This window comes from Pistacia vera, unplaced genomic scaffold (genome assembly GCF_008641045.1).
Source record: "Pistacia vera cultivar Batoury unplaced genomic scaffold, PisVer_v2 Contig749, whole genome shotgun sequence".
NCBI classification, from domain to species: Eukaryota; Viridiplantae; Streptophyta; class Magnoliopsida; order Sapindales; family Anacardiaceae; genus Pistacia; species Pistacia vera.
Window position 1 is genome coordinate 472,809 of NW_022196611.1, and position 25,578 is coordinate 498,386.

The 25,578-nt window shown below is 34.5% G+C and overlaps 5 protein-coding genes across 5 annotated transcripts; 3 read left to right on the forward strand and 2 right to left on the reverse strand.

The window, feature by feature from the left end:
• The first annotated feature begins 2,773 nt into the window (after positions 1-2,773).
• On the forward strand, positions 2,774-3,403 carry LOC116115633 (expansin-A23-like). The gene has a single exon (XM_031401769.1). It carries the CDS (start codon positions 2,897-2,899, stop codon positions 3,401-3,403), a length of 507 nt encoding a protein of 168 aa, XP_031257629.1. The 5' UTR covers positions 2,774-2,896.
• Positions 3,404-8,036: 4,633 nt separating this feature from the next.
• LOC116115617 (F-box protein At5g39250-like) lies at positions 8,037-8,771 on the reverse strand. Its single transcript, XM_031401748.1, is given in 1 exon segment — positions 8,037-8,771. A coding segment is annotated over 1 exon segment (735 nt).
• Positions 8,772-11,266: 2,495 nt separating this feature from the next.
• LOC116115632 (expansin-A23-like) lies at positions 11,267-12,564 on the forward strand. The gene is made up of 2 exons (XM_031401768.1): positions 11,267-11,399; positions 11,945-12,564. Exons 1-2 carry the CDS (start codon positions 11,267-11,269, stop codon positions 12,562-12,564), a joined length of 753 nt encoding a protein of 250 aa, XP_031257628.1.
• Positions 12,565-15,107: 2,543 nt separating this feature from the next.
• LOC116115648 (expansin-A22-like) lies at positions 15,108-22,496 on the forward strand. The gene is made up of 2 exons (XM_031401783.1): positions 15,108-15,240; positions 21,877-22,496. Exons 1-2 carry the CDS (start codon positions 15,108-15,110, stop codon positions 22,494-22,496), a joined length of 753 nt encoding a protein of 250 aa, XP_031257643.1.
• Positions 22,497-22,616: 120 nt separating this feature from the next.
• Positions 22,617-25,180, reverse strand: LOC116115647 (F-box protein At5g39250-like). Its single transcript, XM_031401782.1, has 2 exons — positions 24,952-25,180; positions 22,617-23,822 (listed from the first exon to the last, which is right to left on the reverse strand). The coding sequence occupies exon 2, from the start codon at positions 23,714-23,716 to the stop codon at positions 22,967-22,969; it is 750 nt and encodes a 249-aa protein (XP_031257642.1). The 5' UTR covers positions 23,717-23,822; positions 24,952-25,180; the 3' UTR covers positions 22,617-22,966.
• Positions 25,181-25,578: the final 398 nt, after the last annotated feature.

Genomic DNA, 25,578 nt, shown 5'->3' on the forward strand with positions numbered 1-25,578 from the left:
AAATTATTTTTAGCTAGATTTTTGGGGAAGGATACAAGATTGGGTTTTGTAGGTCTGAAAAAAATGTCTGCGATTAAGGAACTTACCAAAATAACCCTGGTCCTTGAGTATTTTGTAATTTTTATTTTTATTTTTGAGTTATTTATATAATTATTATAGGGGAGGAATATGTGCAACACAGCACATTTTTTCAAAATTATTTTATGATTTGGGTGAATTTGATTAATTTGTAATTTCCATTGATTTTGAAAATAGACATGTTTCTATTAACTTTAAGAATTTCAACTAATTTTCAAATTAATTCACTTTTTACATTACACCAGTCGAATCTGACATAAATGCCCCTGTAATCTCGTCTAAAATCTAAATGTATTTTTAATTTTTATGTAATATATTTAAATCTTGAATTTACTAAAATGCCCTTGGATTTGGCTGCGCAGAGTCTATGACAAGTTAAGCACCTGACTTGAGCTTCCTTGGTAAGCTTCAGCCTCAAAGGCAAAAAAATTTTGTGAACATGTTCCCTGTATTTTATTTACTTTCATCTAGACCCGAAGTTACATTGCTACTTCTCAATTATACAACTTGGTCGTGGAAACCCTTATGACAACTCTGCATGTTCGTCATATCATTTACCTAATTTTTAACTCTCAAAAGTCAAAACTCATTTTACTAACTCGAGTTGGAATTGAACCTTCTACAAAGCTTACAAATAAAAACTAATTTGATATCATTTTTCGAGTTAGGATAAAAGGATCCCAAAAGTCAATCATAAGGATGGAAAATAATGATTTTAACACTATGAGAAAGATTAGTTTCTCTTAATACAACAATTATTAAGGCCATTAACATGAATACTTACTGTTATGTATGATTTTTGCCATTAAGCTTGGAGAAACCGAAAGCCCGTGAAATGTAGTTGGACCCAAAATCTGTTCGACTCAGCTTTGGTCCAACCCAACATAAGCTTGTTGAGCAGGAAAGCTCGACCCAACACAAGCTAGTTGCAGCCAATACTGATAATTGTTTGACAAACCAGAGATAAGTTCAAATCTCGAATATTGTAGCTAGACCCAAAATCTTTTCGACTCAGCTTTGGTCCAACCCAGCATAAGCTCGTTGAGCAGGAAAGCTCGACCCAACACAAGCTAGTTGCAACCAATACTGACAATTGTTCGACAAACCAGAGATAAGTTTAAATCTCGGATATTTCGGAAGGGATAAGATCAACATCACTGGTAGCACTATCTTACAAACTTGTATAAATACCCCCTCCAACTATGAGGGAGGGGTTAGCAATTTTTTACTTTCAGTTTATATGTTCTTGTAAGCTCTCAAAACAATAACATAACAGTGGACGTAGGCTCAAGTTCTTACTTGTAAAACTACTTTAAAAATCTATTTTATGTCTTTTTAATATTCATTGCATTGCTGATCACTCTAGATCACGCACACATCCCTTCCGATTCCATGACGGTCAATCGAATCTCTCAGGTTGATGCGATTTTTTGTATCAACGCTTATCATTTGGTCTGCTGGTAGGTAAAAAGAAAATAATAATAATCGTAAATAAATGTACAAATGAATTCTACTTTCTAGTATTTTGTTAATTAAATTAATATTTTTTTAAAGAATTATTTGTTTGGTAATACTATATATAGACTTAATTATGTGCACATAATTATCTCTTGAGTTTTAACTGATTTAGATTTTATCCAATAGTTACTGCCACATCATTGCTCAAACAATTAATCACCCTGGATTAGTACAAGAAACACTAATTAAGGAAATAATTTATATTGTCAACTAGAAAAATAAACCAAATAGCTTTAAATAATTAAAACAAATATCCGTAACCTCTCTTTTAGGAAGTGGATTATACCGCTAATTGGAAAACTAATAATCATAATTAGTAATTGCACTCCACTATAGAACTTTCTGTTGTACCTTACCATGATGCCTACAAATAGCTTTTTCCATGCACTTGTTTTATCATAGTTTCAATCCTCCTTCTCTTATTATTTTTGCTATTAGTCATGATCATGGCTGGTTTTAAGAATTTCGTCATGTTCGTGGTTCTTCATTTGCTAATGGCAATGGCCATGGCCATAGATACTGCATGGTATTATGGTCATGCCACATTTTATGGTGACATGAAGGGAGGCGAGACCATGCGTAAGTCTCTATGCAAGATTCATTTACGTATATATCCGTCTTTGTTGATGTTAAATCTCAACTTAAACTCTTGCTAAAAAGAGTTAACTCTTCCATGCAAAACAACATAAATCATAAAGCTTCCGTACTTTGTGGTACATATTTATAAAATACTTGTTCTATTACCTATATATGATTCATGTGCAAATATATTTGTCTCTCTCAACGTTAAATCTGAACTTAAATTCTCGCTAACAAAAGTTAATTCTTGGATGCAAAACAAAAGAAGTAATATGGTTTTTGTACTGTTTGGAACCAGCCCCCACTCAAAAAAATATTTATTGATTTGCTTTGTTTTTTGTTTTGACGAGGTTCTAATCTTGTTAATGTTTCCAGATTTAGTCCAACTCACTAACTTTTTCCATATTGTATATTAAATTAGTTATTATCTTACTTTACTTTTTCTAAAGTTATATATATTAAATTATTTAATTTGTCCCTTTTAACATTTTAAATTTGGGTCTGTCCCTACTATAGTTCCCTAAATATAATTTCTTGATTCCATTGCTGGATATATAACATTTTGAGTTGCAAAATGTCTGATAATTTGAATGGTGTGTTATTGACAGAGGGAGCTTGTGGGTATGGAGATCTCTTCAAGCAAGGATATGGACTTAAGACAGCAGCTCTAAGCGCAGCCCTCTTCAACCATGGATCAACATGTGGTGCTTGTTTTGAAATAATGTGTGTGAATGATCCCCGATGGTGCATACCAAATGCAGGCACCATCAAGATTACAGCCACCAATTTCTGCCCTCCAAACTTCACTAAAACGACTGATGTTTGGTGCAACCCTCCACAGAAGCACTTTGATTTATCCATGCCAATGTTTGTGAAACTTGCTAACTACAAAGCCGGGGTCATCCCTGTTCGATATCGCAGAGTCTTGTGTTCCAAACAAGGAGGAGTCAAGTTTGAGATCAAAGGAAACAGATTTTGGACACTGGTTACAGTGTACAATGTTGGTGGTGCTGGTGATGTTACCAATGTTAAAATCAAGGGGTCTAATTCAGGTTGGCAGCAAATGAATCGCAATTGGGGCCAGAATTGGCAGAGTGGAAGGGCCTTAGTGGGGCAAAGTTTGTCATTCCAAGTCACTACTAGTGATGGGAAGATGGTGCAATTCAATAATGCTGCCCCGGTTAATTGGCGCTTTGGCCAAACTTACGATGGTAGAATAAATTTCTAGGGATCTTCTCTTATGTTGATGAATGTATTGTTAAAGTAGGTGATCTAGAGTCAATCCATTTTGTAAATGTTGACTCTTGTAATAATATTTATAATTAATAAAAGACATTCTCGACGTTATATAATTCGTATTTAATTATATGTTACAATGCATGTCCTTAGAACGGTAGAACCGTGACAAAAGTATCGAGTGTTTCAAATCTCGATAGTAAAGACTCTATGATCACATATGCTGGTCATTCTAGAAATGTCTGTAGCCCTGATATTATTCTGACTAAGGACACAGATAATACGGTAAGACTATCATAATGTTGAATGACTTTGTCGAAAGACATTGATTGATCTCATTTGTCAAAATTGTTTGTCGACAACCTGGTACAATACATAAGTGTTTGTCATAAGTAAATTCATTTGACAGACCCACTAAAAGATTCCACGTAGATAGTGTAGGGATTGTGTTGTGGCAAGCGTGGAATTACAAAAATTTTCTTGCCATGACACGACCCCATAACCCAAGATCACAACTCGATATAGTAATCCACAATATAAATTCAGCCCATACAAGTTTAGGACTTACCTTCCGTTGGCGGCTCCTTCACTGGGTGTCCTTGTGCATTTATCATCCTGGTGTGTCTACGGTTAGCTTCATGGTTTAACTGTGTGAAACAATGTTATATTCTAAGTTGACTTACATTAATGGAATCACAATTATTTATATGTAATTGGCTGTGAAAGGTCCGAATGACCAACTCTGCAATTTGTTGTTACAAATAATAGGTCTTCAAATCGTTAATGATTTGATATTTTTAGGCTGAAAGAAGGATGTATTTTGAAAGGCCATTGATTTAATTGTCTATTTGTATTAACAAGAACAGTGGATCATGACCATCTGAATAAGAGCTAGTTTACATGGATCGGGTTTTGAATGAGAAAGCATATAGATTGTGGAGGTGGTTGGTCATTCCCTTTGCATAAAAGTTCTCAAATATGTATTGATGGTCCTGCTGTGTGTTTTAGACAATTCTTCATAGTGTGGATTATGATTATGTCCTAGTAACTTAGAGGCTGGTGAATTGTTATCGGTTGACATCTGTTATGCCTGGGAAGGTAAGGGCTGACGTAGGGGGGTCACGTGGAGAATGACCTGCTCCCGTCAGAACAACAAACACACGTCAGGCCTGCCAAACGATATGGAGCTCCCACGTGTCCATTTCCCTGCTGTAAACCGTGCGAAGTCAGCTTGGGAAGAAGGTGATGGGAGATAAAGCCGGATTATATCCTGACAATCACACCAACCCAAGGATTTAATGATGATTACATGCTTCAGCTTGATATAAGAAGAGGGAGACCCCTTCATGAGGGGGATTCGACCATTTTTACCAAAAAATCAGTCTCTCTCTCTCTCTCTCCTGTAAACAACACATTTACTTTTTCTAAACCTCTTGTAAGTCAGTCCGTTGTTGCGACCTGACCCACACTCACTATCAATACAAATCAGTGGACGTAGGACTTGCTACCTTAGCATCCGAACCACTTTAAAAGTTTTCATAACATTTATTTCTCTTTATATATTCATAAACACGTGTGCTTTTTGATCAATCAACGTTGCACACGTATTGATTAGTTGGTGCCCAAAATCCTGCATCAACAACATCAGTTAAAGTTAGCGCGTCCACTCATATGGCTAGTTACAATCGAAGACATGTTTTCTTTAGGGAATAAACAAACAGCAATATGTCCTAACAATTCTCAGCTGCATCTTTGCTTTTAATGTTCTAGACTCTTATCTTTATATTTTGTTTGCTGTTTTATTTGAAATTTCATATTTTCTTATTTACAGGAAAATTCCTCAGAATCAACTGCCTTCACCCTTCAGTCTCTCCAATGCTGTAAATGGTTGCTGGAACATTTATCATTCTGCTTTTGATTGTTGTTTACTAGCTGAAAATGACAAATGACGAAATTTTAAAGGCTGTTTTCCCCTTTATTGGATGGAGTAGACCTTGCTTCCTGCAATGGAGAGACATAGGACAGGATGATTACTTCTAGAAATGTTTATGTGCAAGGAGGTGGCCTTCAATTTGCAAGCGACCTAAGCCTCCCACTGTAACCTACTTCAAACTATATCAGGTCTTTTATAAACGGCAGCAGCGTCGAACTCTTTTGCCACCAAGGCTTTCTTTCGAGGATTTGGAATTTTTCATTGACGTTTGGACTGAGGATAAATTGATTTTCTCCGAAGTGGTCCCAGTCCCTGTCTTCCAGAATGGAATCGAGATTCCAAACATACTACGATATCATCTTGAGGACCCTCACATGTTTATTTTTGGTTGTCGAATCCACGACTATATAAAATCGGATTCAAGCACCAATCGATTCCACCGTGGCCACGGTTTTGAGGTCGTAGTTCTTAACCAAATATCTCGCCGAGATAAGATCTTTTGTAACAAAGAGTGATGAATCATTTGTTGATCCACCATAGCTATAGTGTATTTCTTGATGTAACCAATTACCACCGTTCAGGTAATCCCTAAAAGAGATGATGTTGCGCTAGTATCAAATCACATCGACATTTACACACGACACTGTGCTGATCTAAAGTTGAAGGACCACATGCACCACCATCTGTAAGAGGATGTATTCCATAGACACTGGGTCTACCATCTTGTATGGAATCCTCTAATGGATCAATCCAGTTGACTTGCATAAGCCAACACATATGCATTGCACCAGGTTGATGCCCACAACCTTTACATGTGAGATATATAACTATTTTTCGATAGGGTCGTTCAATGTGATGATAGTCTCTCCATATAATCTGTGTCTTTGGTCAGATTTATACTATAATTATGAGCGGTTTTAGAATGACCACCATTTATGCTCATAGAGTTCTCGCAATTAAGATTTAGAATACTTAATTCCCTCGTCACTGGTTTCAACCTTTCTAAGGACATATACTATTTCTTTACATGCATCAAATAGATGCTATAGTATATAGGCTTTAAATAAGCAATGCCTTTTATTTATACAAATAATATTTTTACAAGAGTCAAAATGTTGACTCTAGTACACCTACTCTAACAGATAGTAATCCTAGTGTCTGTGGAATAAATCCTCCAACGGATGGCGGTGCACGTCATCCTTAGACTCAAGATCACTGGAGTGTCTTGTGTACTAATTGACATAGTTTGACACTAGCCTAACGTAGTTCTATTCAGAACTATCAGAACGGTAATGATTGGTTACATTCAGAAGTGTATCGAGACTATGGTGGATCGATAAAGGATTCATCACTCCCGGATACGAGAGAAATTTTTGTGCTGAGTAATTCGGTAGATGGCAACGACATTAAATTTGTGGCCATAATAGGATTGAGTTATAGCTCAATCCAATCTATTCTGGTCGTTGGTCTAATAACTGAATATCGAGATATCAAGGATATCCAAGGTTGACACTACTTCTATACCTCGGCCTTAATGAGATAATGGACGATGAAGGGATTGAATTGCATGGTGACCATATTGTTGATAGGTAAGTTGTTTCGCTGAATCCGAATCTATCAGATGGCCATGATGCCTTATTAGAGTTAATATTAGTATGTGTTTAGTGAGACAATTAATTGGTAATTCACATTTGAATTTAAATAAAATGCCTTGTGGAATATTACCTTGCTTGGTAATGGCGATTTGCTATTCTAGTTATGGAATAAACTTAATGATTATTCCTAACTAGATTAGGGTTTTTGTTTGGTTGCCTATTTAAAGGCAACTTAAAATAGAATATACATATGTTTTTGTTGCAAGAAGAAAACCCTGGCCACTCCTCTCTCTCACACGTTTTCTCTGCACAGAAGAGAAAGAAAAATTCTGCAATTTTTATTCTTGATCCTTGCGGGTTTGTTAGCACATTGAACCCCTTGATAATTGTAATCCTGTCTTCGTGTAAATATCAGAAGTTCATTCCTATCTTGGACCTATCTTGGAGTAGGAGTGATTCACATCAATCGGAGGAGCCTTCAAAGGCTAGTATAATCTCAGATCTTATGATTATATATTTGTTTATGTTAAATGATGTAGAACCGTATAAGGATCGTTGGGCTTTAAGGTTTTCTGGATCGATTTCTTTTTTTTTTTTTTTTTTTCCGCTGCGTAATTGATCCACAAACCATCATGTATTTTCATAGCTACAGTACAAATTCAGCGGTAGCTTTTGAATTTATTATCTAACTGATAAAAGCAAAAATGGGTTGCAGCAACAAAGGATTTATAAGTAGAATATTCGAAGATTTTATTACAGTGTTCACAATGTATCACACAGTACAAAACACAGTCTAGGGATTGCACCTTCTTAAGAAGGATAATTATCTAACCTCAGCATGTGCCGGACTTGAGTACAAAGTTCAGTATTTATTGGCAGCTATAATATTTAGAAGGTATGTAGGCTTTGAACATGCATGAAACTTGAACCACTTGGGATAGTCCCTGCAAGGAAGGTGAGGAAGGGAATTCAAACAACTCTCCAGAGACAGCCCTCCACAGAATAGGCGAAATAGCTAAGACCCATATACAGATAGATAACTAGTTTGAACCAAAGTTTGATGCGTCAATTTCTTGGCTTGGCCAAGGGTTCGGCATTCATTTCCAATCTAGCATGTCTGATAGCCACAGGACCTCTTCCTTGGAGCTTGCAGCATCACAGAAATCCATTTCAAGCCCAAAAACATCAAGGACACCTTCATTTCTATCTTCCATGAAATGCAAAGAAATCCAAGCTCGGGTTCCAGAAGTGAAAGGGTAAGCAGGGGGGAAGTCAAGATACTCGAATGCATGAGCCCTGTGGGATGATCGATCTATGTAATCAAACCTAGATTTATTAGTTATACAAGCAACTATGTTGGAATCCTTCCGTCTCACATGCAATGAAGCACTCACTGTCCGGCTCCAAGGAATAGTAAACCTTGGTTCAACAGGTATAGTCATCTTGTACTCAGGGTCCTCAAGATGATATCGTAGCATGTCTGGAATCTCGATTCCATTCTGGAAGACAGGGCCTGGGACCACTTCGGAGAAAATCAATCTATCCTCAGTCCAAACGTCAATGAAAAATTCCAAATCCTCGAAAGAAAGCCTTGGTGGCAAAAGAGTTCGACGCTGCTGCCGTTTATAAAAGGTCTGATATAGTTTGAAGTAGGTTACAGTGGGAGGCTTAGGTCGCTTGCAAATTGAAGGCCACCTCCTTGCTCATAAACATTTCTAGAAGTAATCATCCCCCGCTATGTCCCTCCATTGCTTAGACACCACCATACAGGAAGCAAGGTCTACTCCATCCAATAAAGGGAAAACAGAATTTAAAATTTCTTCATTTGTCATTCTCAGCTAGTAAACAACAATTAAAAGCAGAATGATAAATGTTCCAGCAACCATTTACAGCATTGGAGAGACTGAAGGGTGAAGGCAGTTGATTCTGAGGGATTTTCCTGTAAATAAGAAAATTTCAAATTTCAAATCAAACAGCAAACAGCAAACAAAATATAAAGATAAGAGTTAGGACATAATGATAATTAAGTATTATGGTAACCTAGTAAATTACTAATATTTATAATATAAAGTTATAATTAATTAAATAATCATTAATTATGTGATCATACTATAATATAATGTTATAATAAATTAAGTGATCATACTACAAATCTTTAATGTAATATTACAATTAATTAAATTTCTAATTATTTAATTAAGTATTGTACTAATGTTTATAATGAAATATTATAATTAATTAAGTAATCATACTATAAATTTATACTGTAATATTATAATTAATTAAATTTCTAATCATTTAATTAAGTATTGTGCTAATGTAGTAAATTACTAATGTTTATAATATAATGTCATAATTAACTAAACGATCATTTAATTATGTAATGTTATAATTAATTATGTGATCATACTATAATGTAATGTTATAATGAATTAATTAATCATACTATAACTTTTTAATATAATATTATAATTAATTAAATTTCTAATTATTTAATTAAGTATTGTATTAATGCTTATAATGAAATTTTATAATTAATTAAGTAATCATTTGTTTATAATATAATGTTATAATTAATTAAGCAATTATACTATAAATCTATAATGTATTATTATAATAAATTAAATTTCTAATTATTTAATTAAATAATGTACTAAATTACTAATGCAATGTTATAAACTTATAATTAATTAAGTAATCACTTAACTATAATGTAATGTTATAATTGATTAAGTAATCATTTAACTAGTAATATATTAATGTTTATCAATTTATCATATATAATTAATTAATTACTAATTTACTAAAGATATATTTAGAACTTAATAATTGAAGTAAATAACTAAATATTATATTATTATTCAATCAAATATACTATTTTATTTAAAAATAATTCTTTTAATAACATTAAAACACTTTTAATTGGTCATAATTCCAATTATACACTTAATTAACCAAAACTTTAATATTAATTATATGTTGTAGTTTATATGTAATAAGTATAATTGTATATTTATTTAATTAGGTTATTGTAAAAAATTAAAATTTTCCATTTAAAATTTTTTATATGTAAAATTACAATATACCCCCCATTCTTCACAGACATTTCATTTCAGATTAGGTTCCAAAATAGGTTCCAAACTGGGTACTCGTTGCAGGTTCCAAGTCGGATACCCGTTGTAGGTTTTTTTTTTCCAGGTTCCAGTTCTGGTTCCTTCACATGTAGGAATCGGAATTGGAATAGGAGCCGCACAATGTTGGTTCCAAAAAAAGGGAATTGGAACCTACTCGTACAATGTTGGTTCCAAGTAGGTTCCAGTTCTAGTTCTGATTCTACATGCAGGTTCCGATTCTAATTCTACCTGCAGGTTTCGGTTCTACCAACTACCCATGCTCACCTTTACTAATATCTTGAGACATGAAGTTAACGACCGAGTAAACCTTCCAGTGGCTACCTTTATTAGCAAGTAAAAGAAAACAAACTCAAAACATCTTAAGTAATACACTTAAGAGTCTCTATCACTTCACCCAATCACTCAGGGTGGTTTTGCTAAGTTGGAATTGAAGCTTCGACAAAGCTTACAGATAAAAGCTAAGTCAATATTATTTTTCGAGCTAGTAAAAAAGGATCCCCAAAAGTCAATCATAAGCATGTAAAAGAATGACTTTTACCTATGAGAAAGATTAGATTCTCTTAATACAACAATTATTAAGGCCATTAACCTTCATACTCATGGTAGGTAAAAAGAAAATAATAATAACAATAATAATAACATCTAAATAAATGCACAAATTAATTCTACTTTCTAGTATTTTTTATTGACTAATTAGTTTCTAATTAAATTAATATATTTTTTTTTCTAGAATTATTTGTTTGGTAATACTATATAGACAATTATGTGCACATAATTATCTCTTGATTTTATACTATAGTTACTGCCATATCATTGCTCAAACAATTAATCATCATGGATTAGTAGAAGAAATAATAATTAAGGAAATAATTTATATTGTCAACTAGAAAAATAAACCAAATAATTAAAACAAATATCCCTAATGGATTATACCACTAATTGGAAAATTCATAATAATACGTAGTAATTGCAATCAACTATAGAAACTAAATTAATTATCTTTAAATACCTAATAATATTATTTCCTTTCTTTTCAAAATGCCAATATTTTCTATTCTAGATTCATGAAATACAATTTTCTTCCTTGTATATCTCACTATATATGATGCCTACAAATAGGTTTTTCCATGCACTTGTTTTTGTCATCATTGTAATTCTCTTTCTCTTATTATTTTTTGCAGTTAGTCTTGATCATGGCTAGGTTTAAGAATTTCTTCATGTTCATGGTTCTTCATTTGCTAATGACAATGGCCTTGGCCATAGATACTGCATGGTATGATGCTCGTGCCACATTTTATGGTGATATGAAGGGAGGCGATACCATGCGTAGGTCTACTAAACATACTTATTCCATTTCTATACATGATTCATATATGTATTATACAGTCTTTGTCTTTGTCTTTGTTAAATCTTATCTTAAACTCTCTTTTACAAGAATTAACTCTTCCATGCAAAACAGCATAAATCATAAAGCTTTCGTACTTTGTGGTATATATTTATAAAATACTTGTTCCATTATCTATGGATGATTCATACGCACATATACTCATCTCTCTCAACGTTAAATCTGAACTTAAGTTCTTGCTACCAAGAGATAACTCTTGCATGCAAAACAAAAGAAATAATATATTAATTTTGCTTAGTTTTTTGTTTTGATGAGGTTCTATTGTCTATACTTGATAATGTTTCAAGATTTAGTCCAACTCACTAACTTTTTCCATATTGTATTAACTCTCTTACTTTTCCTAGAGTTATATATATTAAATTTACTTAATTTGTCCCTTTAACATTAATTTATAAGTCTATCCCTACTATATATTAAAATTTGAATTGCAAATTGTCTGATAATTTGAATGGTGTGTTATTGACAGAGGGAGCTTGTGGGTATGGAGACCTCTTCAAGCAAGGATACGGACTTGAGACAGCAGCTCTGAGCACAGCCCTCTTCAACAATGGATCAACATGCGGTGCTTGTTTTGAAATAATGTGTGTGAATGATCCCCAATGGTGCATACCAACTGCAGGCACCATCAAGATTACAGCCACCAATTTCTGCCCTCCAAACTTCACTAAAACGACTGATGTTTGGTGCAACCCTCCACAGAAGCACTTTGATTTATCCATGCCAATGTTTGTGAAACTTGCTAACTACAAAGCCGGGATCATCCCTGTTCGATATCGCAGAGTCTTGTGTTCTAAACAAGGAGGAGTCAAGTTTGAGATCAAAGGAAACAGATATTGGACACTGGTTACAGTGTACAATGTTGGAGGTGCTGGTGATGTTACCGATGTTAAAATTAAGGGGTCTAATTCAGTTTGGCAGCAAATGAATCGCAACTGGGGCCAGAATTGGCAGATTGGAAGTGCCTTAGCGGGGCAAAGTTTGTCATTCCAAGTCACTACTAGTGATGGGAAGATGGTGCAATTCGATAATGTTGCCCCTGTTAATTGGCGCTTTGGCCAAACTTTTGATGGTAAAATAAATTTTTAGGGATCTTCTCTAATGTATTTTCATAGCTACATCACAAATTCAGTGGTAGCATTTCAATTTATCATCTCACTGAAATAAAAGCAAAAATGGGTTGCAGCAGCAAAGGATTTATAAGTAGAATATTCAAAGATTTTATTACAATGTTCACAATGTATCACAGTACAAAACACAATCTAAGGATTGCACCTTCCTAACCTCAGAATGTGCAGGACTTAATTATAAAGTTCAGTATTTATTGGCAACTATAATATTTAAAAGGTATGTAGAGAGTTTGAACATTCATGAAACTTGAACCACTTGGGACAGTATCTGTAAGGAAGGTGAGGGAGGGAATTCAAACAACTTTCCACAAACAGCTCTCCACAAAATAGGCGAAATAGCTAAGACTCGAATACAGATTGATAACTAGTTTGAACCAAAGTTTGATGAGTCAATTTCTTTGCTTGGCCAAGGGTTCGGCATTCACTTCCAATCTAGCATGTCTAGTAGCCACAGGACCTCTTCCTTGGAGCTTGCAGCATCAAGGACAACTTCATTTCCATCTTCCATGAAATGCAAAGAAATCCATGCTCGGATTCACCAACCTCCTCCAAAGTCTATATGCTTTCTCAATCAAAACCCAATCCATGTAAACTAGCTCTTATTCAGATGGTCATGATCCACTGTTCTTGTCTATACAAATAGACAATTAAATCAGTTGCCTTTCAATGTACATCCTTCTTTCAGCCTAAAAATATCAAATCATAAACGTTGTATATATTTTTTCCTGATTCTTAACTCTCAATACATTTTTTGTGATGGAATGTATTTGAACCAGTTTACACACCCCTCCACTAATATCCTAAGACCTGAAGTTAACGACCGGATAAACCTTTTAGTGGCCACCCTTATTAGCAATCGAGAGAAAACAAATTCAAAACATCTTAAGTAATACACTCAAAAGTCTTTATCGTTTCACCCTATCACCCAAGAGTGGTTCTCATAACTCGATTTGCTAACTTAAGTCGGAATTGAAGCTTCAACAAGGGTTACAAATAAAAACTAAGTCAATATTATTTTTCGAGATAGTAAAAAAGGATCCCCAAAAGTCAATCATAAGCATGTAAAAAATAATTTTTACCTTATAAGAAAGATTAGATTCTCTTATACAACAATTATTAAGGCCATTAACCTTCATACTTATCATTTGGTTTGGTAGGTAAAAAGAAAATAATAATAATATCAAAATACATGCACAAATTAATTCTACGCTCTAGTATTTTTTCTTGATTAATTAGTTTTTAATTAAATTAATATTTTTTTTCTGGAATTATTTGTTTGGTAATACATAGACTTAATTCTGTGCACATAATTATCTCTTGATTTTATACCATAGTTACTGCCATTACTCAAACAATCAATCATCATGATTTGTACAAGAAATAATAATTAAGGAAATAATTTATATTGTCAACAAGAAAAATAAACCAAATAATTAAAACAAATATCCCTAATCTCTCTTTAAGGAAGTGGATTACACCATTAGTTGGAAAATTAATAATCATAATTAGTAATTGCACTCTACTACAGAAACTAAATTACAATAGAATATCTCTATAGTCATAATGTTGGGACCAACTAAATTTATTATTATGAATAATTTATAACTTAATAGCAGATGTAGTTACAATAATTATTATTTTGATTAAAAAATTATTGTTTGATTTCTTATTTTACACTTCATGTTTTAGTAGTATTAGGATTTTAATTCATTATTTTAGTAGCATTAGGATAGTATGGAAATGAATATCAAAGAGTCATTACAAAATTGAGTGATTAGATATGACAACTTTACTACATTAATCAAATAAATATTAATATATTCCTTAATCATTGAAATGAGCAACAAGTCATGTATGTTTTAATTGAAAAAGAAATCATTATTGAAATTAAACAAGAAGAGGAAGAAGATAATCCAAAAGATGAATATAGTACGAAAATACCAAAAGTTTCATGCCAAAAAACTTCAAACATACGGTTAGAAATATTTTGGCTTTAACAAAAATGTGTTCATGTTGGCGACTTATTACGTACTCGTAAGATAAAAGATATGATAACAACTCTAAAACATAAATCATTGTCTCAAACAACTTTAGATAAATATTTTATTTCATCTTAAATATTTAATGTAACATAACATTTATTTTGTATAATATACATATAATTATTACTATATAGAAGCAAATTCCTTAAGACGGGACCTAGAAAAACTATAATTTATTACAATATGAAAATTATTCTTATTCATAACTGGTCCAAGTTAGAACCATAATTTTTTATGATTATATAGAGGTTATTCTAATATGGAGTATTAATATAGAGAAGTTCTACTATAATTATCTTTTAATTCCTAATAATAATATTTAATTATATTATTTCCTTTCTTTTTAAAAGCCAAAAATGGTATATCTCACTATGATGCCTACAAATAGCTTTTCCCATGCACTTGTTTTGTCATCGTTTAAATCCTTTTTCTCTTATTATTTTTGCAGTTAGTCATGATCATGGCAGGTTTTAAGAATTTCTTCATGTTCATGGTTCTTCATTTGCTAATGGCAATGGCCATAGCCATAGATACTGCATGGTATGATGCTAGTGCCACATTTTATGGTGACATGAAAGGAGGCGAGACCATGAGTAAGTCTACACAAACATACTTATTTCTATACATGATTCATATACATTAAAGGATTTTGTAAAGAAAAATCAAGAAAAGAAAAGTGCAGAGGAAGCTTATGTAAAATGAAGAAAACAGAATTTGGAAATTTTATTAACTAATTCTGTTACAGTACATAAGCACTTATATAGCCAATATTTGTTATAAAACGGCTGTGCTTTTAAATTCTGTAATTACACTCAAGCCATGTAGCTTATACAATCATTACAAAATAGACCCACCTTCTATAAAACTACTCTGTTTCACTTATTCCTCACAGCACCTTTGGCTTAACATTTCCGCTTAAGCTAGACATCCATTTTGTTTAAAACTTTCCAGCACCTTTGCTTAACATTTCCCTTAAGCTAGATGTCCACTTTGTTAAAACCTTTCTCAACACCTTTGTTTAACATTTCCCCTTAAACAAAACTTTTCCTATCACCAAAAAAAATAAATTTCCACTCAACCATATCATAACGCCAGACTAGCATCAGGCCATTCCGTATTCTCAAGCACAAAAAACTTCAAACTGAATTATCAGTCAATCAGCAGACCACTTCTTATGTCACAGCATCAAGAAGAACATAAGAACTGAATTAATAATAATATGCAGTAAGGCAGATCAACAATATGCAGTCAAACAGACCAATGCTTATCCAGCTGTTGTGTATTGTTGTTCCGGATCTGGCAACAAAGCAACTACATTTAGTTTATCTTTTAGCATTAAGAATCTTTGTGCAGGGAGAGCTTTAGTAAGAATATCAGCAAGTTGATATTCTGATGCAACATATTGCATAGCTAAATTCTTATCCGTGGCTAACTCTCTTACATAATGAACTTCGATCTCAATATGTTTAGTCCTGGCATGAAAAATTGGATTCGATGATAATGCACCTGCATTCATATTATCACACCACAGTATAGGAACAGCATTTATCTGGATTCTAAGCTCTTGAAACAGATGTTGAATTCGAATAATTATGTGGAAGTTTGACTCAAGGCCCTATATTCAGCCTTTGTTGAAGAATGTGAAACAACTTTTTGCTTTCTAGAACCCCATTAAACTAGATTCCCTCCAAGGAAGATACTGTAGCCAGAGGTGAATCTCCTATCACTTACATCACTAGCCCAATCTGCATCAGTATACCCTTCTAAGAGAAATTTTGCATTTTTCTGGAAAAATAGTCCATGCTGAACAGTCCCTTTAATATACCTGAGCACTCTCTTGCATGCAGTCCATTGATTAGTCATAGGATACTGAAGGAATTGACTTAACCTGTTGATTGCAAAAGCCAAGTCAGGTCATGAGAGTGTTAACTACTGAAGGCCCCCCACTAAGCTTCTATACAGCGTAGGTTGATCAAAGAGGGGACTGTCCTCTTTTCCCAATTTCGTACTTGTGGCTAGAGGGGTATTACATGGCTTACATTCAATTAAACCAGCTTTGTTCAGTAATTCTTGAGCATATTTGGTTTGGGTGAGAAGTAAACCTGTCTCATTCCTATACACTTCAAACCCAAGAAAGTAGCTTAACTCTCTTAAAGTTTTGAGTGCAAAATAGCCATTTAAATCAGTAACAATTTGATCAATCAACTCTGAATCATTTCCAGTAATCAAAATATCATCCACATACACAAATAAGTATATTACCTGAGTATCTTTCTTGAAGAAAAATAGGCTTGTATCTAAAGTGGAACACTGAAAACCCTAAGTTAAAAATGCAGATTTTAATTTATCAAACCAGGCCCGAGGTGCCTGTTTTAATCCATACAAAGCTTTGTTGAGTATCACCAAAACCCTCAGGTTGCATCATGAAAACAGTCTCTGTGAGGTCTCCATTCAAGAAAGCGTTGTTAATATCAATCTGTTGTATCTGCCAACTATTATGGACTGCCAAGGAAAACATAATCCTGATGGTAGCTGGTTTGATCACAGGGGAAAATGTGTCAAAATAATCAACCCTGGTGTTTGTTGAAAGCCTTTTGCCACTAACCGAGGTTTGTATTTCTGAAGTATGCCATCTGATTTTAGTTTGGTTTTGAATACCCACTTGCAGCCTACTATATTCATATCGGAAGTGGGAGGAACTAACTCCCATGTGTTGTTCCTTTTTAATGCTTCAAATTCTTCATTCATAGCTTGTCTTCATTTTGAAGTAGTTAAAGCTTCGGACACACTTTTTGGTTCAAATAGGATGGAGGTTGTTTCCAGAAAAGCTTGACTTGTAATCTGATTATTCCTGGTTTTTGATCTGGTGAGCATTGGGTGATAGTTTGTAGTAGTATTGGTGTGTGCTGTAGGTACTGACATTGTTGCATTATTCTGGGAGATGGGTAAGACAACTTCCAAGTATATTTCTGGAGCTGAAGGTTGATCAGAAGCAGTGTGAGGACCTGATGCATTTAAGATAGAATCACAAGGGAAGTTAGACACATCAGATTCTGTAACTAAGGGTAAGACAGAATCAGCAACAGGCCTCACTAAAACCCTTGGTGCAAGTTCTATTGTAGCAGGTGAATTAATGGATTTTGTTGAATATTTTGCCGAAGGATCCCCTACATACAATGAACCGTCACCTAGTTTTCCAATAGGTAAAGGTAAAACAGCAGCATCAGCATTATATGAAGTTGTGTTAACTTCTTCAGTAGGAGATACATTGTTATCAGTAACAAAAACACAATTGGAGTCTAAACAATGAGTAAGGCTCCAAGATGAATAAAACCCTTTAGAATTGGTGTTTGTAGATACTCCTATAAGATCAAGATTTTTTAGTTGCTCATACTTAAAATTATGTTTAAAAGGAAACATTGCCTCATTGAACTTAGCTTGTTTAACAATATAAATCTTTCTTGTGGAAGACAAGCATTTAAAACCCTTATAAGCTGGGCTACACCCGATAAACACACATTGCTCAGTGTGATAAGAAAACTTATGCTTTTGATAGAGTCGTATACATGGGTAGCAGCAATAGCCAAAGACCCTAAGATCAGTATATGTAGGTTCTTTACCAAACAGTTTCTAATACGGTGAGATATCTTCAAGAGCAACAGAAGGCAATTTGTTAACAATGAACACTGCTGTGCTAAAAGATTTCCACCAAAAACATAAAGGCATTCCTGCATGAGCTAACAGAGTTAAACCAAACTCTGTAATTGTTCTGTGCCTTCTCTCCACCTTCCCATTCTGCTGAGGTAAATAGGGGCAGCGGTGTCTAAAACCTATGCCATGAGTTTCCAGATATGAGGTGAAAAACCTAAACTTCTTTCCCCCATCAGTTTGAAGATTCTTCAGTGTAGCATCTAATTGTTTTTCAGCAAAAACATGGAAACTAGTAAAGGCTTCAAACTTGAGTTTCAAAGAATATATCCACATGTACCTACTGTAATCATCTACAAACAACATATAATATTTGAATCCTTCTGAAGAACACATTGGTGCAGGGCCCCATAAAATTGAATAAACCAGTTCAAGTGGTCTGGAAGTCTTAGAATTTGACAAAGGAAAATAAGTCTGAGACAATTTGCCAAATTGGCAGGCTTCACAAAAAGTTTTATTATAAGCAGACATTCCAGGTACATGTAGTTTATTTAATACATGCTTAAGAGTTCTTTCTGGGGGATGTCCCAATCTAGCACGCCACACCATTATTGAATTATCAACTACATCAGACTGCACCATATGTAATACATCAGTGGTCTTATTATTATGACTAAAACTATTATGGAGAGTGGAAGAAGCAGCCACATTGCAGGAAGTAGCTGGAGCAGACACACCAGAAGATGAAACCACAACAAGAAGAGAGGCTTCCAATTGATATAAGCCATCCTTTAGGACACCTTGAAGAAGTACATCTCTGGTGTTCTTATCCTTTATAAGACAAAAATCAACATGAAATTCAACTATTATGCCATTATCCTTTGTAATCTGTGAAATACTTAATAAATTCTTTGCTATGTGAGGTACACACAACATATTTCTAAGATGCAACAACCTAGAAGCAGAGCCAGAACTTAGAAAAGACTCACCTGTGTGTGAAACAGGTACTGTTTGTCCATTCCCAACCTACACATTTGAACCACCTTGATAGTTATCTTTAATGATCAGATTGTTGGCATTAGCTGTCATGTGGTTTGTGGCACCAGAGTCCACATACCATGTTTGATCTTGCACAATGTGAGGAGAAGCAACTGGTATATACTAAGCAGCTGCTGATGAGACAGAATTCTGAGATGGTTGAGGAGCACAGTGTTGTAAGGGATAACCAAAATAGTTCTGTGGTGTATTAGCCTGTGAAGAAGGAACATTAGTAATAGATGAAATAAAATTTCTAGAATTAGGATTTCTAGCAACAGGCCTGTGGATGAATTGTCCTGGCATGACTGTACTAAGAAGAGCTTGCGCTAATTCAGTAGAATGTACTAGAGTTTAAAACTTGTGGACCATTAAAACTAGTAGATCCAGGTACTGATCCAGAAACTGAGAAACCTAGATATTCATGATCAAACCTATGATAGCACTACAGTGTTGTGTGTCCTCCCTTACCACATACTTGGCAGATTAGCTTAGGCCCAAAATATCCTCTTCCTCGGCCTCTACTTCTCATCATTCCAGGATGAAACATGTGAGACTAGTTTCCAGGAGTAAAACCATACCCAATATGTGAGTATTAAGAGGAATATGAGGGATTAAAATCTGACTGAACTCCATTGTTTAGACTGTTTCCTCTAAGATGATTGTTACTAGGCATCTGTTGGTGAATCAAACTCTGATCTGAATTTTGAAAATTGGACATCGATTGAAACTGAGGAGTAGTAAAATTATGAGCATGACCAAAATTCCCAATACTAGCACCAGAAACATTTTGAGAACTTGAAGAAGACTCTATTTGAGTCTGTTTGGAAGCCAAAAGAGCCGAAGCCATGTGCTCATGAAAATTTGACAAAGAACTTTGCTGTCTCTCCAACCTAATCTCATGTTTGTGAAGTAAGAATTGGGCTTCTTGTAGTGTCGTTTGACTACTACAAGTTGTCATATTTGCTACAACATCATCATATCCTGGCCCTAAGCCATCTAATATATACAGCAAAAGTTCTTCATCTGTGATATTCACTCCACTTGCAATCAATTCATCTCTTAATTCTTTCATTTTTAATACATATTCACTCACATTACAGCTTTCTTTCTTAGTAGTCTGTAATAGGGTTCTCAGGTGTAAGGTCCTAGCTTTGGATACTGACTGGAAATGAAGTTCTAATATGTTCCATATTTCATATGAAGTAGTGCATTTAGCTACATGCCTAAACATTGATTCAGAGATTGTGGAGTAAAGCCAACTTACCAAGAATTAGTCAATTTTCTTGCAAGTGAAGTATCTAGGGTTCTATTGCTTCACTGTCTGTCCCGAGTCATCCAATTTCTCTAACAAGATCATCGATGGACACTCTTTTTCACCAGTAACAAAACCTTCGAGACCATGAGATGTCAGAGCAGGCAGAATTTGTGATCTCCAGAACGAATAGTTTTTCTCTAGCAATTTTACAGAGATGGCAAGTAGAGTGGGTGGAACTCCCGAAGAAGTGAAATTAGAGCTGGAGCTATGAACCTCCATGTTTGTGTTGCCAAGATTACACGAAAAAAACTTCAAGATAGAGGACGAATTTTTCCCTTGGACGTTGGTCTAGGGCTTTGATACCATGAAGGATTTTGTAAAGAAAAATCAAGAAAAGAAAAGTGCAGAGGAAGCTTCTGTAAAATGAAGAAAACAGAATCTGGAAATTTTATTAACTAATTCTGTTACAGTACATAAGCACTTATATAGCCAATATTTGTTATAAAACGGCAATGCTTTTAAATTCTGTAATTACACTTAAGTCATGTATCTTATACAATTATTACAGAATAGACCCAGCTTCTCTCAAACTAGTCTGTTTCACTTATTCCTCACAGCACCTTTGCTTAACATTTCCCCTTAAGCTGGACATCCATTTTATTTAAAACTTTCTCAGCACCTTTGCTTAACATACATATATATCCATCTCTGTCAATGTTAAATCTAAACTTAAACTCTTGCTAACAAGAGTAAACTCTTTCATGCAAAACAGCATAAATCATAAAGCTTCCGTGCTTTGTGGTATATATTCATAAAGTACTTGTTCCATGATCTATAGATGATTCATATGCACATATATTTGTCTCTCTCAACATTAAATCTGAACTTAAATTCTCGTTAATAAGAGTTAATTCTTGCATGCAAAACAAAAAAAGTAATTTTGTTCTGTTTGGAATAAGTGGGGGGATGGTGACCCCACTCAAAAAATATTTATTAACTTTGCATTTTTCCTTCTATTTTTTTATTTTTCCTTTTCTGAGGTTTCTATACTTGTTAATGTATCCAGATTTAGTCCAACTCAATAACTTTTTCCATATTGTATATTAAATTAGTTATTATCTCACTCTCTTACTTTTCTAGAGTTATATATATTAAATTATTTAGTCCCTTAATTTATAGGTCTATCCCTACTATAGTTCCCTAAATACAATTTCTTGATTCCATCGCTGGATATATAACATTTTGAATTGCAAAATGTCTGAAAATTTGAATGGTGTGTTATTGACAGAAGGAGCTTGTGGGTATGGAGATCTCTTCAAGCGAGGATATGGACTTGAGACAGCAGCTCTGAGCACAGCCCTCTTCAACAATGGATCAACATGCGGTGCTTGTTTTGAAAAAATGTGTGTGAATGATCCCCAATGGTGCATACCAAATGCAGGCACCATAAAGATTACAGCCACCAATTTCTGCCCTCCAAACTTCACTAAAACGACTGATGTTTGGTGCAACGCTCCACAGAAGTACTTTGATTTATCCATGGCAATGTTTGTGAAACTTGCTAACTACAAAGCCGGGGTCATCCCTGTTCGATATCGCAGAGTCTTGTGTTCTAAACAAGGAGGAGTCAAGTTTGAGATCAAAGGAAACAGATATTGGACACTGGTTACAATGCACAATGTTGGAGGTGCTGGTGATGTTACCAATGTTAAAATTGAGGGGTCTAATTCAGGTTGGCAGCAAATGAATCGCAACTGGGGCCACAATTGGCAGATTGGAAGCGCCTTAGCGGGGCAAAGTTTGTCATTCCAAGTCACTACTAGTGATGGGAAGATGGTGCAATTCGATAATGTTGCCCCAGTTAATTGGCGCTTTGGCCAAACTTTTGATGGTAGAATAAATTTTTAGGGATCTTCTCTTATGTATTTTCATAGCTACATCACAAATTCAGCAGTAGCATTTCAATTTATCATCTCACTGAAATAAAAGCAAAAATGGGTTGCAGCAACAAAGGATTTATAAGTAGAATATTCAAAGATTTTATTACATTGTTCATAATGTATCACACAGTACAAAACACAATCCAAGGATTGCACCTTCTTAAGAAGGATAGCCATCTAACCTCAGAATGTGCAGGAATTGATTACAAAGTTCAGTATTTATTGGCAGCTATAATATTTAAAAGGTATGTACAGACTTTGAACATGCATGAAACTTGAACCACTTGGGACAGTCTCTGCAAGGAAGGTGAGGGAGGGAATTCAAACAACTCTCCACAGACACCCCTCCACAAGATAGGCGAAATAGCTAAGACTCGAATACAGATGGATAACTAGTTTGAACCAAAGTTTGATGCTTCAATTTCTTGGCTTTGGCATTCACTTCCAATCTAGCATGTCTAGCAACCACAGGACCTCTTCCTTGGTGCTTGCAGCTTCACAGAAATCCATTTCAAGCCCAAAAACATCAAGGACACCTTCATTTCCATCTTCCATGAAATGCAAAGAAATCCATGCTCGGATTCCAGAAGTGAAAGGGTAAGCAGGGGCGAAGTCAAGATACTCAAATGCATGAGCCCTGTGGGATGATCGATCTATGTAATCAAACCTAGATTTATTAATTATACAAGCAACTCTGTTGGAATCCTTCCGTCCCACAAGCACTGAAGCAGTCACTGTCTGGCTCCAAGGAATAGTAAACCTTGGCTCAACAGGTATAGTCATCTTGTATTCAGGGTCCTCAAGATGATATCGTAGCATGTCTGAAATTCCCGGTGGTGGAATCTTGATTCCATTCTGGAAGACAGGGCCTGGGACCACTTCAGAGAAAATCAATTTATACTCAGTCCAAATGTCAATGAAAAATTCCAAATCGTCCAAAGAAAGTCTTGGTGGCAAAAGAGTTCGACGCTGCTGCCGTTTATAAAAGGTCTGATATAGTTTGAAGTAGGTTACAGTGGGAGGATTAGGTCGCTTGCAAATTGAAGGCCACCTCCTTGCACATAAACATTTCCAGAAGTAATCATCCCGTGCTATGTCTTTCCATTGCTTAGACACCACCATACAGGAAGCAAGGTCTACTCCATCCAATAAAGGGAAAACAGCCTTTAAAATTTCTTCATTTGTCATTTTCAGCTAGTAAACAACAATCAAAAGCAGAATGATAATGTTCCAGCAACCATTTACAGCACTGAAGAGACTGAAGGGTGAAGGCAGTTGATTCTGAGGAATTTTCCTGTAAATAAGAAAATATGAAATTTCAAATCAAACAGCAAACAAAATATAAAGATAAAGAGTCGAGAACATTAAAAAGCAAAGATGCAGCTGAGAATTGTTAGGACATATTGCTGTTTGTTTATTCCCTAAAGAAAACATGTCTTCAATTGTAACTAGCCATATGAGTGGACGCGCTAACTTTAACTGATGTCAACCGATAACAATTCACCAGCCTCTAAGTTACTAGGACATAATCATAATCCACACTATGAAGAATTGTCTAAAACAGACAGCGGTACCATCAATACATATTTGAGAAATTTTATGCAAAGGAATTCACAATCTATATGCTTTCTCAATCAAAACCCGATCCATGTAAACTAGCTCTTATTCAGATGGTCATGATCCACTGTTCTTGTCAATACAAATGGTCAATTAAATCAATGTAAGTCAACTTAGAATATAACGTTGTTTCACACAGTTAAACCATGAAGCTAACCGTAGACACACCAGATGATAAATGCACAAGGCTTATGCAAAAATCCAAAATTTCTAGCAAGAATCAGCTCAAATGCAGTCATAGTTGACATTCAAAAACCAATTGATCTCCTCCTGGAATTTAACATTTTGATAATATTATAAGAAAGCTCCAGAAGTAGCACTAAAGTAGCAATAATCCACGAGGCTCATGCGGCATAAAGTAAAGCTTAGTAATAATTAATAAAAACATGACGAACAACACAAGGTAACAAGATCAAGCAACTCATCACACAACATATCACAATCCCTGGCTTCATAACAAATGCTGACAAAACCAAATTACAACAACTTCATTTTGCATAACAATTACAAACAATTGCGTTTTCTCCTAAATGATCAAAGTCAAAGTACAAAATTTTATCAAAACAAAAGTTTTAAAATTTAGGTACCCAGTTGAAGTTTTGATCAGACAAACAAAACCCATGTCATATATAATCAAACAAACAGATCAAATTCAACATAATAACAGAGAGAAAAAGAGAAACCAAACATCCAGCTCAAGATGAGAGAAAAACCAAAACCGAAAATTGAAGCGAGAAAAGTGAAATTGAAAAGTAGGGAGAAATTAGAGGGAAATAAAAAGAGGATCGGGCAATTGAATTACGTACCTAAATTGATGTTGAAAATGAAGGGGTAAAACCCTAGATTTCACTTCATGAGCAGAGATCTTAACCTACACAAAATATGCGGAAAACATGCACAAAATAATTGAATGTTTTAATTAATATTAGAATAGGTGACAAAAATCACCCGCTTCACATCCCTATAGACTATACATATGCAAAGCAGAGAAAGAGAGAAGGGTAAAGAGATTAGAGAGAGTGAAATAAAGACAAGATTTGCTTAGATAATTGAAAATTTGTAAGATTAGTACATTAATATTTTTTATTTTTTATTTATTTTTTGTCTTTTTTACATTTATAAATAAAATATAGAGTAAACGAATTTTTTCCATCCGAATAATGGCCGAATGACATTTTCCCTAAACCCAAAATTTTTAAAATATCACTTTAGTACCCATATTTATATTTTTTTTTTTATTCTAGCATCGTTATGACCCTAGACTACCACAGTTCTCTTTTCCGATCATCACTCACTAAAACCCTTCAAATCCTACTTCCGTCGACCTCGTCGATCGTCAACAATTGAACGATTAGACTTTGCGTAACTATCCCTCCCAACTCAAATTCTGATCAATCTCAACCACCAAAATTCAATTTTTCACCACCAAAAGA

Coding starts and splice junctions, on each gene's coding strand:
- LOC116115648 (XM_031401783.1), top strand. CDS start 15,108: ATGGCAGGTTTTAAGAATTTCTTCATGTTCATGGTTCTTCATTTGCTA. Junction 15,241..21,876: donor GAAAGGAGGCGAGACCATGA/GTAAGTCTACAC, acceptor TGTTATTGACAG/AAGGAGCTTGTGGGTATGGA.
- LOC116115632 (XM_031401768.1), top strand. CDS start 11,267: ATGGCTAGGTTTAAGAATTTCTTCATGTTCATGGTTCTTCATTTGCTA. Junction 11,400..11,944: donor GAAGGGAGGCGATACCATGC/GTAGGTCTACTA, acceptor TGTTATTGACAG/AGGGAGCTTGTGGGTATGGA.
- LOC116115633 (XM_031401769.1), top strand. CDS start 2,897: ATGTGTGTGAATGATCCCCGATGGTGCATACCAAATGCAGGCACCATC.
- LOC116115647 (XM_031401782.1), bottom strand. CDS start 23,716: ATGACAAATGAAGAAATTTTAAAGGCTGTTTTCCCTTTATTGGATGGA.